We start from the raw sequence: 14,794 nt of genomic DNA on the forward strand, positions 1-14,794 counted from the left end.
CACCCTCTTCCACCTTCTAAGTTCACCACCTCAACCAAATTTTACAATCATCATTGCTGTGTACAGTATTAAATTGTTTAAAACTTATACTGTGTGTGTGTGTGTTTGTGTTTTGTCTGGTGAAAAAAATTTCCCTGGAACCTAACCCCCCATATTTACATTAATTCTTATGGGGAAGTTGGATTTGCTTAACATCGTTTCACTTAAAGTTGCATTTTTCAGGAACATAACTACAGCGTTAAGCGAGGAGTTACTGTATGAGATCACATTCATCCATAGGGTGTGTTTTCATCAATGAGCAGCAGGGCTGAATGATATCAGCACACGTGTATCCCCACAACTAAACAACTTGACCATAAACTGCCCTTTTCACAGAAATACAAAACATAAGATTCCAAATCACTGTTAGTATCACTTATAGGAGTTTGTTGACCACCCTTGTTGACAGCAATAATTTTCTTCAACAAAGATATAGATAGAATTATGTTAACACGTAGTGAAAATACATGAACAATTATACCAGGCCAGACCGTGAATTTACAATAATTCTTACAGTCTACTATTGTACGTTTTAGAAATGTGATAATATAATCCAGATTCTTCAGTTGAAAAGGTGTCCTCTTTCACACCAGCGACACTACAGTTGTGAAATATGAAATGTAACCAATAGAACTGCAAGATATAATTGAAAAAAAACAAAAAAACTAGCCTGGTTGGTCAAGCCACCACTAATACTGAAGCCTCCTCCTTCAACGTGTGTTATTCCACAAATACCTTTTAAGAAACTAAGTTGATAAATGTCTAAACTTTCTGACAAAAATAGGTAAGTCGACAAATCATTTATATTATGTCATCATGTGGGCTCTACCTACTGGGGGGCTCTACCTATTGGGGGGAGGGATAGCTCAGTGGTTTGAGCATTGGCCTGCCAAACCCAGGGTTGTGAGTTCAATCCTTGAGGGGGCCATTTAGGGATCTGGGGCAGAAATTGGGGATTGGTCCTGCTTTGAGCAGGGGGTTGGACTAGATGACCTCCTGAGGTCCCTTCCAACCCTGATATTCTATGATTCTATGATTTGCATATATCATTCTCTCTCATATATGTATATTTCCCTGCCTCTCTCGTTCTGCATTTAGGCAATTCTCTCTAGAGCTGTCTGAATTACACAAAGTATGGCAAAGCACAGGTAAGTTGGTCACATAAATATCCTGTCTCTGCTTTCTCTCATAAAAAGGATATAACTCAATCCTTAAGGTCTAGAGCTTCCTGATCCTTGGGAGATTTTGACAGTAAGTACAGATCATGCTGTGACTAGAACATGTAAGTGTGTGGTTGGGTTGTTTTTTTTGCGGGGGGGGGGGCGGGGAGTGAGAAGATCAGGAAGAAAAATTGCAACACTCACATTGTGGCCTCATGTAAATTGGACAGAGACAGGGCTGGTTGTTTGATTGCCTTTTTTTCATCCAGAGGTGAAACAATTGCAGGCTCATTCTCCTCATCTGAGCAACAAAGATAGTCATCTACAGGAATGTTAGATGCCGGACTGGATGATAATTCATGGCTGCTTTGAGAACGGTCTTCATCTGAATCTTCTTCCTCCTGCTTGTAATATGTAACATCATCATCAAATTAGCTGTCTACATACTATTTATTGAAAATACAAGAGGTTACAGGTATTAAAACCAATAGCTAAACACACTTTGAGATTTCTCACTACAACCTCTAATGGGGCAAATTGCGTTGTAAGGCATTACTTGCCATGACTAAATGTGGCAGAATCTGGCCCTTACTTCCATAAGTAGCTCTACTAATTACTGTGGATTACTCATACAACAAAACGTTTGCAAGAGCATGCTTTTAAATAGGATTTAGGGCATGATCCTGAAACCCTTATTCATTAAACTAGTCCCATTGAAATCAATTAAACTCCCCATGAGTAAGGTTTGCAACGAGAGAGCCCTTTGTTTAATTCTCCGTAAAGTAAACTTGTACTATTTAGTGTCAACAGTTCATAAATTAAAGCTACAATATGCATAAAATAATAATTCTAGAGGTATTTTTAGAGTTACAAATGGTTTTAGCAATCAAAAAAAGAATGACCATATTGCAACACATTTTACAGTTGTACTACAGTACAAGAAGATGATGAAATTGTCCACTTCTTAAAAACTGTTATTTATAGATTTTAAAAAATGCATTGACCAAAGTTCATTCGAAGTAACATGAAGGAAGCTTTAAAGAGATTCTGAAGTAATATGGTTATGGCTGGGATTTTCAAAGGAATCAATGAACCCCATTGAAATTCAATGAGAGTAGGGTGCCTATAACTCCCTGAAGCTCATGTGCAAGTCCCATGCTAACATTACCACAAGATGTGGAACAAGGCTTTGTAATTAGTATTTTCTTTTATAGTGACGAGACAAGCGATTTACAAAGGGCTACTGCAGCTCACATTCAGTGGTACCTCATCCTGCAAGAAGTGCTACTGAAATGGGGAATTCACAAGGTAAAGCACTACCCAGTGAGAGTAAAGGCACCAGTTCTGGACCAGTTCTACCGCATCAATTTTTGACATGTATTTTATACTTTTTTAAAAAAACATTGTTATTTTTAACAATCAGAATCACATACATGAAAAGCTTTTCTTTCTTTCACACTGGTATAGCATTGATCAAAATGTTATGCTAAGATCTTAATGTGCTAAGTAATAATGAAAGTATTTTCAACAAACAAAGATCAAGGAGGATATATTAACAGTATAATACAGATAGACACAGCTTTCATTTTGTGGTGTAGGTTTGTTTGTAATGGTGAAGGTTAAAAGCTGAACTCCCTCATCTGATCCCGTCCCCACCCATGTAAACTGATTGATTCAGAAATTGATGTTTTACATCATGACCTCTGGCATGGTTTGGGGTTGATTCATGTAGGATGTTTACTCCTCTTCAAATATCAACTGGATGATTTGATCAATAAGCATTCTATAAGCCCGGCATGTGTAAGAGTGATTAGAATGTCACTAAACTGGCATACAAAGCACAATTCAGAATCTCGTATAGCTTCTTTACAATAAATACTAATTCTTTCCCACTTACAATTGTTGTAATCAAAGATGGTGTCGAGAGAAGTTGCTTGATAATTCTGTATCTGTCATAAAGAGGCTTCATAAGACTCCTCTCTTGTTTAGTTACCTAAAAAGAAACCGTAAGAAAGTACATTCTTCTCAAACACAAGCATTATGGGCCATATTCTGCTCTCATTTATACCAGTGTAGCTAAGGAGAATTTGGCCATACATGTAATATTGCTATTATTGAGTTAATATTTATGCGTATTTATGGTAACAGTAGCATAATTCATAAAACATCACAGTATACAATTTGAAAACAAAAGTGTAATGTAATTTTTCTAATGAAAAATATACCAGGTGGAATCTTTGCCTCCTTGAGCTATTCATTTTTGGAAAAGGGTGAACTGGTTAGTTTCCCTTCTGAAGATGCAGATATTGTTAAAGGAGTTAGTTTTCTCTGTTCTCTCTCTAGTTAACCCCTGAGCATCAGATGCGCCTAATTTAGGGATAATGCTTTTTTTTTTTTTAGTTTGTGTACTATGAACTCAATCCAACCAAAAATACTTACAGCCTATCAGATTGCATAAGTCATGTATAAGGCTATGGATTCTGGCTGTTCAACAGGCCATCCTACTCTATTAAAAGAAAGAGTTGGCCAGTCACAGTAGCCCAAAGAGGAAAAAACATACCTAATTTATTTAACTGTGTACGATACCTGCATCTTTGGCAAGGGATTAGACTAGATGACCCAACTCTGTGGTTCTATGATTGCATCATACCTGTTGTAGGGCAACATTGTCAGAAAGAACGAGGAGTACTTGTAGCACCTTAGAGATTAACAAATTTATTTAAGCATAAGCTTTCGTGGGCTAAAGCCCACTTCATCAGGTGCATGCAGTGGAAAATACAGTAGGAAGATAGACACACACACAGAGAACATGAAAAAATGGGGGTTGCCATACCAACTCTTAACAAGACCAATCAATTAAGGACTATTATCAGCAGGAGAAAAAAAAAACTTGTGTAGTGATAATCAGGATGGCCCATTTCAAACAGTTGGCAAGAAGGTGTGAGTAACAGTAGGGGGAAAATTAGCATGGGGAAATAGTTTTTAGTTAGTGTAATGACTCATCCACTCCCAGTCTTTATTCAAGCCTAATTTAATGGTGTCCAGTTTGCAGATTAATTCCAGTTCCGCTGTTTCTCGTTGGAATCTGTTTTTGAAGTTTTTTTGTTGAATAATTGTGATTTTTAGGTCTGTAATTGAGTGTCCAGAGAGGTTGAAGTGTTCTCCGACTGGTTTTTGAATTTTATAATTCTTGACGTCTGATTTGTGTCCATTTATTCTTTTTACATAGAGACTGTCCGGTTTGGCCAATGTACATGGCAGAGGGGCATTGCTAGCACATGATGGCGCACATCACATTGGTAGACGTGCAGGTGAACGAGCCTCTGATAGTGTGGCTGATGTGATTAGGTCCTATGATGGTGTCCCTTGAATAGATATGTGGACAGAGTTAGCATCGGGCTTTGTTGCAAGGATAGGTTCCTGGGTTAGTGTTTTTGTTGTGTGATTGCTGGTGAGTATTTGCTTCAGGTGGGGGGCTGTCTGTAAGTGAGGACTGGCCTGTCTCCCAAGATCTGTGAGAGTGAGGGATCGTCCATGCTCAAATAAATTTGTTAGTCTCTAAGGTGCCATAAGTACTCCTCGTCCTTTCTGCTGATACAGACTAACACAGCTACCACTCTGAAAATTGTCAGAAAGGAATCACCTGCAAATGAGTTCATCTCCTCCCTGTACTCCTTAACACCCTATTCTCAAATCCCTGTCAATCTCCACACTGACCATTTAAGCACCCATGGGAGTTGCTGCCACTCTACTGTGTAGAAATCATCTCCACAACTTCAGGTGAGTATGTGGGGGCAGAGGTGGAAGGATATGGACAGGCTGCAGGCATGGGCAATAGCCCAGAAATGGAAAGTTATTGAGGTATATGGAGTAAGGAAGAGAGAGCGGCGGAATGCTGCTGTATGCCATCAACCTGTCTAATCTAATCCAGTTATAGAGTATCTCTAATGTATCCTTCACTGTAGTCTGTGAGTGCTACTTCTACCCTAGCTTGCTGCCCTCTGTAGGGGAAGGTGGGTGCTGTTTTTACTCCCAATCATCACATTCAGTTTCATTGCAGTTGACAGGCCTCCTTGCCCTTGACCTACAAAATGGAGAAAAATATTTTTAAGGCTACAGCCCCTTTTAGCTTCTCCTCTGGCTGACTTTTCAGATAAGGAGGGAAGAGCCATCCCTCTCTCTCATTAAGACATCATCAGACTTTCCCAGCATGCTCACTGGTGACCCCAGTAACATTCCTAAGCCTGCTGTTTTAATAGTAATTAGCAACTTGGCCGCTTTCTTTAGTGTAGTCTTTCGCTGCACTCCTGCTTCCACAGTGAAGTTTGTAGAACAGTGACATTTTGTTTATGGCTGATTTTTAGTATTTGCTAAAAATATAAAGGTAAAATCTTATTTGTAACAAGTTGAGTTTCTGAATTTTTTCACTGAATATGTTTTTAATTAGTGTTTTCCATTTTTAAGCAGTTAGTTAGCCTTCAAAGGTAGGTACTTAGAAGTACATTCCTTACATTTGATACAACTGTTTGATACATACAAATGCATGTGTTGTGCTGGTTGCTATGGGCCAAGTTTTCAGAAAGGGACATTCTACATTTGTGTACAGTTCTATATCTATATATGCACAGGCAGTTGCCACTAATGTGCATTCATGGCACAATAACTACTAAGGCTGTATGCCTGCACACACAATAGCTACTAAGGCTGATTTGCCCTTGCAGTCGAGTTAACTGTACATATAGATGTAATCACACAATTGTGTAAGGATCTTGGGCCTGCTCTGACAATTTGGCTGTTACCGTTATGAAGTGTAAGATTTTCAGTAACTGTCGTATGGTGCGAATACAGACTAACACGGCTGTTACTCTGAAAACTGCTTAGAATGTTTTGTTATCCAATCAGCATGCAGGATTTTCTAATATGATGCTATAATGTTTACTAGGTAATGTTCCGTTATAGTGCTGTCTCCAGGTTCTGGTTCTAGCATTACACGGAAGTATTCCTCAATCTATGTTGTGCAGTTGTGTGCACATCCTGCAAAAAATCAGCATGGAACACGCAAAGTGAGTTGGTGTAGCAGTTGCCCTTGCAAATCTTTAAAATGATACCTTTTGACTAATTAAATGTAAGCAGTATTTGCTATACTTAGTAAAGGAGATACTGGTTGAAGTTTACCCCTGTGCACATGGCCTACACACTAATTAAGTCCCAGGTAAGCCTCAACCTGCACGAGAGGGGATTTCACGCACCCACCACCATGAATAGAAGAGTAACATTTTTTACTTGAAACAACTGTTGTAAATATCCTCATGTTGACTAATACACTGTCCAAACTTCTTCTTAATGGTATTTTTTTACTGTAAAAAGTGAGTGAATACAAAACACCTGGGTATAATTACAGATGGTATAACCAAGTAACGGAAAGGAGAACTGCATTCCACCCCCTCACATCCATATGATTATCATAGGGGATATGATAGCTGCTCTTGTAAGTATACTTGAAGAAATAATGGGCGAGATCTTCAAAAGAGTTCAACGCCCAGAAAGGACAGCAAGGGCAACTCAGCAAAGCAAAATATCTGTCAAGAGACCCTGCCAAATATTCTGGGCTAGCAGTTGATTTTTAAAAGAGCATATAATACAACCCTACAGTACTAGAAATGTTTTTATTAAATTGCTGAAAATGTCAATGAAGTCAGAGTTTATGGTGGTATTAACACATTTTCCTGCATGGTTAGCAACCCAAACACTGTAGCCTTGTGCCAGATCTTCTGCAAGTTCACCCTTGATTCTCCAACTTCTGATATAATTAAAGTTATGACTAGCTTGTAAAAAATAAATCATGGATTTTATTAGGCAATTTAATATCTTAATGTCAGCACAATGTTATTTTCTTCCTGGAAATAAACACCTGGCTTCATAATTGGTTAGGCTGGCATGGCAGGCAAACAACTCTTCTGTATTTGAAAATATTAGTAAAGCAGATTTTAGGTGGGAGACAGTACCAGTAAGCAGCACTACACATACTAAATTAGCTGAACTGAATGTAGGGCAACAGCTATCTCATGTCTCGCCATGTTTAGCCTAATCTAAACATCTTTTCTGCATCCCATTGTACCATTTCTCAAAGGGTCTTTGATACTGCTTGTGTCATAGATGGCACTTTCAAACAAAATGATCTCTGCCAGCTCTTATGTTCGAAAGGCCAATTTAAATTAAATACTTTGGGCCCTCCATTTTGTGTCCTCAAAACATGTGGGCACACATATCAGTAGTCAGTTCTGATGTAGTTTGTAGTTTCTAACCCCTTTTTCTCCGCTTCCCCCTCCACCCTGATTTAGGGGGACAGAACCCGGTAGAGATCTACTAATAATTGCACCTGAAAAAATCTGGCCAGTTATCACACCACCAAGAACAGCAGCTGGGCTGAGACCCTGCTGAAAACCAAGCACATTATTTTCAAACTCATTTCACATAAGTGAAGTACAGCTTTACTACATACAACTGTAGGATAAGTAAAGAATTAAAGTTAGCTTAAGTTTGGTTAAGGAAATGTATGACTAAACTAGATGATCACAAAGGTCCCTTCTGGCCTTAAAGTCTGAGTCTATATATGTGTTGTAAAGAAAGGCCCTGACCAGCAAATAGAAGGAAAGCCTTGAAAATAAAAAGTGGTAAAGCCAGAAGGAATAAAGCAGGGAAGACGTCTGGTTGAAAGAATAACTAATGAGATAAGGGGCAGTTTCTAAAAAGAAGGCCTCTGACCATAGGGGTGACTGCAAATGGCTTTAAATCAAATACAGAGAATCTGTCTTAAAATGAGCCAAAATGCCCCTTTTCCAACCCACACCCCAGTGTTAAAGTCTGTGTGAACCGAGGTGGAATGGGAAAACTGTAGGTCAGCAAGAAGGAGGGGAGGAATGGAACTCTCCAGTTGGTTTTTAGCTGAAGTCAATAATTGGCAATAACATCCCTTGATTGTTAAAGGGTATAAAAAGTAAACGCTCAAAGGGGTCATTGCTAATGCCTGCCTGACCACACTGGAGCCAACCAATATGGGTCTAAGCACCCTTGGGCTTAGCCTGTTTGTAACTATCCTGCTTATAAATGTTTTGTTACTGTTTGGATGTAATAAATTGCTTATTATTTAGGCTTTTTAGACATGTTTAGCGCAACTGTATAAAATACCATTTGGTCTCAGGACTTAATAAAGGAATTTATGCTTAAACTGGTTTCCCATATTAATAATTTCAAATATTATTAATAATTCCAATAACAACAACAAACTGAAAACAATTTTGACAATAGTCAGTTGTATCCTTTTAGTCACAATTTTAGGGTTACATAGTCTACTTATATTGTAGCTAAACTCAAATGTAAGAATACTTTCAAGATTTTAAAACTGAAAGGACCATAGACCACATTCTGCTGCCAGCCATTACAGAGTAAATCAGAATATCTCCATTAAAGTGAATGGCATAACTTCAAATTCACACTGGTACAACTGAGATCATATTCTAGCCCCAAGGCTAAACTGTCAAGGCCTGATTCTCCTCTCACTAGTGTAACACTATTGATTTCAGTGCAATTATTCCTGATATACACTGGTATAAATGGAAGGATAATTGGGCCATGTGATGGTAAGAGGCCAGCACAATTCATGCTTATAATTTTGGGGGGCTTCCTTTCACAGATAAAAGGCCAGAGAGGTCTAATCTATTTCCACTGAAGAGCACCACGTCTGATGTTAGAGTCAAGTTTCTGTCTCACCTCTTTCAGAACAATGTGCTGTGGTAAATGTAGGTACTGATAAGGTCTCTACGAAAGGCAAAGAATGCCCAGCTTTGCTTAAGACTTTTCCATCTCATTGCTGTACATTATTATCCTACTAAAAAGGGTTGTCATTCAAGGAGTCTGTTGCCCAGGATGCTTTATTTATTACTGTATATGACAATATTTTCCTGCCTATCCAACAGTAAGTAGATGTGTGAACAAAACCATAATTAGCAAGGGCCAAACACATCAGCCACAAAACCAAACCATTTTGCATGCTTGCCACTGAAATTAACCACGCTTCCATTCCATCTCCTAAAAAACCCAACCCAATCCAAGACAAAAACAAACCGCTCCAATAGGTTACCTGTTTGTATTATGTCCTAAAGCAATCGGGGGGAGGGTTGCAAGATATCAGAAATTTATTCCAATCTACAGCAAAGAAAAACTCGCTCCCCTATACGCTTATCCTACAAGGTCAAGCATTCTCTGTCAACCTCTCAAAACACACAAATTATATATAAGTATATCATTGTTATAATTGAAACTTTTTTTACTCTTATAGTAAATGTAAATAGGGGTGCAAGTCACAAAAATGACTGCAAATAAGGGATTGTTAACCTGAAAACACAGTTTTAAATGTTGCCAAACTGTTGTTTGGCAGACCAACAAAGGTCAAACTTTCTAGAGCTGAGGATCTACCACTGAGAATTCATTGCCACTTACTGCCAGGAGTTCAATGCTAGGGATATACAGTAAGAATATCTTAGGCAATTGCAACAGCTAAGAAGGGGCATAGCTGTTTGGGAAAGAGTTGGATCTAAGGCCACTTTATAGAATTGCTTCTAGCGTGCATGTCTCAAAGCACCATTGTTCTCAGCACAAATACGGCACATGATAGGCAGACTCTATCAGATGTGTGGATTTGCAGATCATGCACCAGAACATTTTGGTCAGTCTGTGGCTACTGAATAACCCTATTTGGGGTACAGGATGGACATCATCAGCTTTCTTTAATACAAAATCCCACAATTCTAATGCAACCATTAGTGATATCCCCTCCTGTAAGCCAACATAACATTTACTCTGTACAAAAGGACTTGGTTTCCTTGTCCTTGGTAATGAGTGGGGACATAAATACAATCACTTCCTTTGATGCCCTTCTGTGTCTTTAGCACAAAATGCTCCAGTTTCACAACCATCAGTTTCACCAGTAATGATTCAGCTGTGGTTTTATTTTTCGTCTTTTGTGGAAATGGTGTTATTACTCATAAATGGATCTGTTTGAAAAATGCAAATTATTTTGTGTGGGATTTTTTTAAAATTCCCTTTTTTCAAAATTCCCCATAATCTATTTTTCTTCTTTCGACAAAAACTGAAAAAAGTTGGGTTTTGAAAAATATTTTCTTTAAAAATCATTTTTTGAAAACCAAATTTAAAAATTTACTGAAAATTTTGGTTTTCCATCAAAAAGCTCCAACATTTTTTACCACAATAACATTTTTCTATGATTGTCTATAAATTTCTATACCAAGAAAAAACTGCTTGTTTCCTGAAGGTGACACTTTCATCTTTGCACTTCCATTCCTCACTGGTTGTAGCTACCGAAATCTATCAGGTTTCTACACTAACTCTCACTTTTTGTCTTTCTCACATAAAGAACCCATGTTTCCCTGGGTGCTTTTCCTATCTGGGCTTTGGACTACGTACTTGAAAACCTAGAGATGTTCCAGAAATCTTGGAGTCATCTGCTCCACAAACACACAGGGAGGAAGGGAAAGGACAAGAAATATCCCCTACTTATGCTTCTGTGCAGCATTCTGTGCAGCCTTCATGGGGCAATACACATACTGCAGAAGGTGGAGACAAGGTGGGGCAAACATGGGCATATACTGCACCTCCTAAAGAGGGGTAGCATCAGTGCACTCCCACAGTACCCTGAAGTGGAGGCCCCACTGGGAACATGTAGCTCTGTGCTTCCTCCAACAGTGGGGCTGTGTCTCTGACAGACAGCAGAGCCCTTACAGAGCCATTTGATATTTCAACAAATCTGTTAGTGCTACTTCTTCGAGACTCACTTTGGTGGTAGGCTGTTCTTGATCTTGCTCCCACGTTAAAAGGGAAATCGTGGGACCTTCCTTCTTACAGCAACAAAGAACTGCTTAAATTAGGTGAATTTGAAAAAAACAGCTCAACTTGTACAAGCTGCTGTCTCTTAAATCAAACATAATGAGAGGGCACCCTAGAAAATGTTACATATACTTCTAATTACTGGCTCTGAAGTGCAGCACTGTGATTGATAAATTCTCACCTTATTAGGACAGCTCCTCATGCTCAGGGACTGATGGTATCAGCAGCATTTATGATTAGTGCTAGAGCATGAAATTTGCCTACTAAGATATGTAAGTCCATTTTTCCCAAAAATATTCATTAGTTGTCTAACAGGCAGATTCTCCACTGAACAACATGCTTCCAATAAAGTCGTGAGAACACCACCAGTTTACTCCAGCTGAGAATCTGGCACAATAATTTTCAATATTTTTATATATATACCACCAGGTAAGAAGCAGGAACATGTAATTGCCGTACCAGTTAAAATAAGCAGCCCATCTAGTCTGGTACTCTGCCTCAGTCAATAACTGTTACCTGATGCTTCAAGGAGGTACAAGAAACTCCCTAACTGACAATTATATAATAACCCCTTTTAGAGGAAGTTTCTTCCAATCCTAGACAGTTAGTGGTTGGATTATGTGCTGAAGTCTGAGGTTTTTAGCCTCTTGAGTATAATTATTTTAAAAGCAATATACAATTGCTAAATATAGAAAAAACTGTCTAACAAAAATCTTATCAGCACAATCTTAAGGTATATATTTTAGTAGTTATCCTAAAAAATTATATGGTGACTACTATTAAAAAGGCAAGTTTTGCCCAGCAGTAAACCACAGTAACTAAACCACAGTAACTAGACCACAGTAACTATGACAATGTAGTTCTGAGACTACCGCTCGTCTCAGAATAGGATAATGAGTGCCACATTTCAGATTCCTTTCTGTGGTAACTAGGTCAATAACAACTTCCTAATGATGACCACTGCACATCTAGGAAGTATCTTTAGATGGTAACACCTGATATCTGAAAAGAAAATGAAAAGATACGATAATATATCTTCACAAAATGTCAATTGCCCATCATTTTAGGCATATTTATCTCCAACACACATAAATTTGCCATTCTCACAAGTAGTTACATCAGAAATGCCAAATCATGAAACTGAACATTTAATCAATATAAGTTATATCAGAGACATCAATCCCACATCCTGTTAAGATTCCTGCACCATTAGCCTTGGTTAAATAAAGTGCTTAGGCATGTGCTTAACTTTAAGCACGCAAGTAATTCCACTGACTTCATGTTCCATGGAACTTTAAAGTTAATCACGTACTTGAGTGCTTTGCTGTATCTTGGCCTATTTTAGCAGGTTTCTCGGTATAGGGATAGGCTTAACATCTTCAATAAATAAAGGAAAATGTAGGTGATAACTCATAACATTGTCACATTCTGTAATGTGGTCTGATTTGTAAAACTTTTCTCCTATGCTGTTAAATGCTCTAATAATGTATAAATTTCAATACCAAATTACAGGTCAGACCGCACACCACCTAAGTCAAGGTGCAAATTGTGGAAGATCAGAACAGGGTCCTGAGCATTGTTACCATTATGTTTGCAATATTTTGCTATTGAAGACCAATATAATGCCACCAAACACTGGCTTTGTTATTTTATTTCTAAAAAAACTTGGTCACAGTTTAGCATTTTCAAGCAATGAACATTTACATCTAAAGATTGCTTTGAACCAACTACAGTAATGTTGAATGTGTAAGAGTGATCTAAATATATTTAAATGTGTAATCTCAAAAGTATTTGTTAAAGAAATTCTATGTAATATAATTTGAAATTTACCTATCTTTCCATGGCATACTTACAGGTCGTCCATGAATACTCTCAAAATATAGCAGACATTTCTGAAGACTGATTTTTTCCAAAGCCATTTGCTTTTTTGTCATATCCTATTTAAAAGAGTTATTTATAAGGTTATGAGTCAAGATTTCATCTCAAGGATGTAGGAATGTATGTTTTAAAATGTATTTTTCCCAAACACTGATATAAAAGATCCTGTTCCTGCTCTCATTGAAGTCAATGGGAGCTTTGCACTGAAATCAGTGGGAGAAGGCCCCAAGTTTATGTGAATCACATGTATGTATTAATCTCTTGGGGGCTGATCCAAAGCCCACTGAAGTCAATGAACAGGACTTTGACTGCAATGAGCTTTGGATCAGGCATTTAGATGAGAAATAATATATTATACTCACTTTGCATTAGGGAAGTGAAGTCTTATTTAGGAAAATCCCCATGGACGTCAATGAGAAGTTAAAGAATGCAAGAGCAGACCCCAGAAAACGTATTTAATGACCAGAAGTTTCTTTGTTAAGTATATAACTTTATAAAAATCTGAACCTTTGATTTAACTCATTTTCTTTCAAGATATCCAGTTTGTAAATGAGATTAAGTACCTTGCAACCTCCAAAAAGTATATTGGGACAATTATGTCCTTACCAGTAACTAAAATTTTCTGAGGACCCTGATTCAGCAAAGCAGTTACACTCATGCTTAATGACAGGTTTCAGAGGAGCAGCCGCGTTAGTCTGTATTTGCAAAAAAAAAAAAAGGAGTAGTCTCTAAGGTGCCACAAGTCCTCCTACTCATGCGTAAGTTATTTGCTGGATCAGAGTCTAAGTATGGGAAATTGTGCAGTCAGTGCTCGATACGGGTGAGGAAGAGGTACAAAACTAGCAAAGACTTTGCTTGAATCTCAGGTATTAAATCTGTGTTGCAGATGCACGAGGCACAGTTCATACTTTTTTTTTAAATTTTACTTTAAGCACTATCCTAAGCAAAACAGGAAAGCAATACCCAAGAGGCAGTATGTGGGCTATTGAGAATCCAGCGACATTAGTAAAATATTTTCCCAGAACCCTTTTAAAATGCTATGTAAGTAGGTATTATGTATAGATGCACACTCCTGGAGACTAAAGAGCCAAAGTGAAGTTGTCCTTATCAGACTAATATGCGGAAGGTCACAACAACTAACATTAAGGGACAAGTGGTACACTTGACCATTTTAGGAAGGAACTTGCTAAAAGAATGTATGTGTATTATTACGTTATATTTACATTTTTGTGTAGGCTAGATCAGTTCATATTAGCTGTTAAACAAGACCCAATGATTGAAAAAGGGGGGTGAGGGGGGAACCAACAATATTCCAGATACGATAGTTAAGCTTGCAAGAATCCAGTGGTTCAAATAAAAACTTCCCTCAATTTTCTAACCATCATCAAAAGAGAAAACAGATCAGCCATGCTCATTAAGGGGATGTTAAGACAACTTCTTTAGAACCAGAACGTATTCAGTGGAATGACAGATGAATCCACACTAAATAACTTGTATATCCAACAATTGTAATGCCAAAGTAGGCACAGCATGAACTGTTGGAACAAACATATTAAGAGCTGGCAATATCTGTAGGAGGGAGTTAAAATGGAGGAAAAATAATTACTGAATCAGCCAGCAGGCGATCATGCTTGGATAATATGAGTTTGTAGCATAGTTGGGACAGCCCTGTTGAAAATGTACAACACTTTTCCAACAATTGCAGTGGATCTGGGGCTCTCATTCTCTCGCACATGGCCACGGTTTCTGTGGTCTATTGATTATATTGAACACCCAACACTATTCATTTTCAAAACTTGGGAATTCTACTAAAC

General features: G+C 38.0%; 1 protein-coding gene across 5 annotated transcripts in view; it reads right to left on the bottom strand.

Moving 5' to 3' along the window:
* The window catches only part of FAM13C (family with sequence similarity 13 member C), a 220,291-nt gene that overhangs the window by 4,891 nt on the left and 200,606 nt on the right, over window positions 1-14,794 (bottom strand). For 2 of the 5 annotated variants that reach the window (XM_043550246.1, XM_043550248.1), the window contains 3 exons: window positions 12,956-13,039; window positions 3,097-3,192; window positions 1,404-1,600 (listed from right to left, as the gene is read on the bottom strand). In XM_043550246.1, the coding sequence (XP_043406181.1) occupies window positions 1,404-1,600; window positions 3,097-3,192; window positions 12,956-13,039 (377 nt within the window). Of the gene's footprint in view, window positions 1-1,403; window positions 1,604-3,096; window positions 3,193-12,955; window positions 13,040-14,794 lie in introns of all 5 variants that reach the window. The other 3 variants (XM_043550247.1, XM_043550249.1, XM_037904807.2) reach the window with 2 other exon arrangements.

This window comes from Chelonia mydas, chromosome 7 (assembly GCF_015237465.2).
Source record: "Chelonia mydas isolate rCheMyd1 chromosome 7, rCheMyd1.pri.v2, whole genome shotgun sequence".
Lineage (NCBI taxonomy): Eukaryota > Metazoa > Chordata > Testudines > Cheloniidae > Chelonia > Chelonia mydas.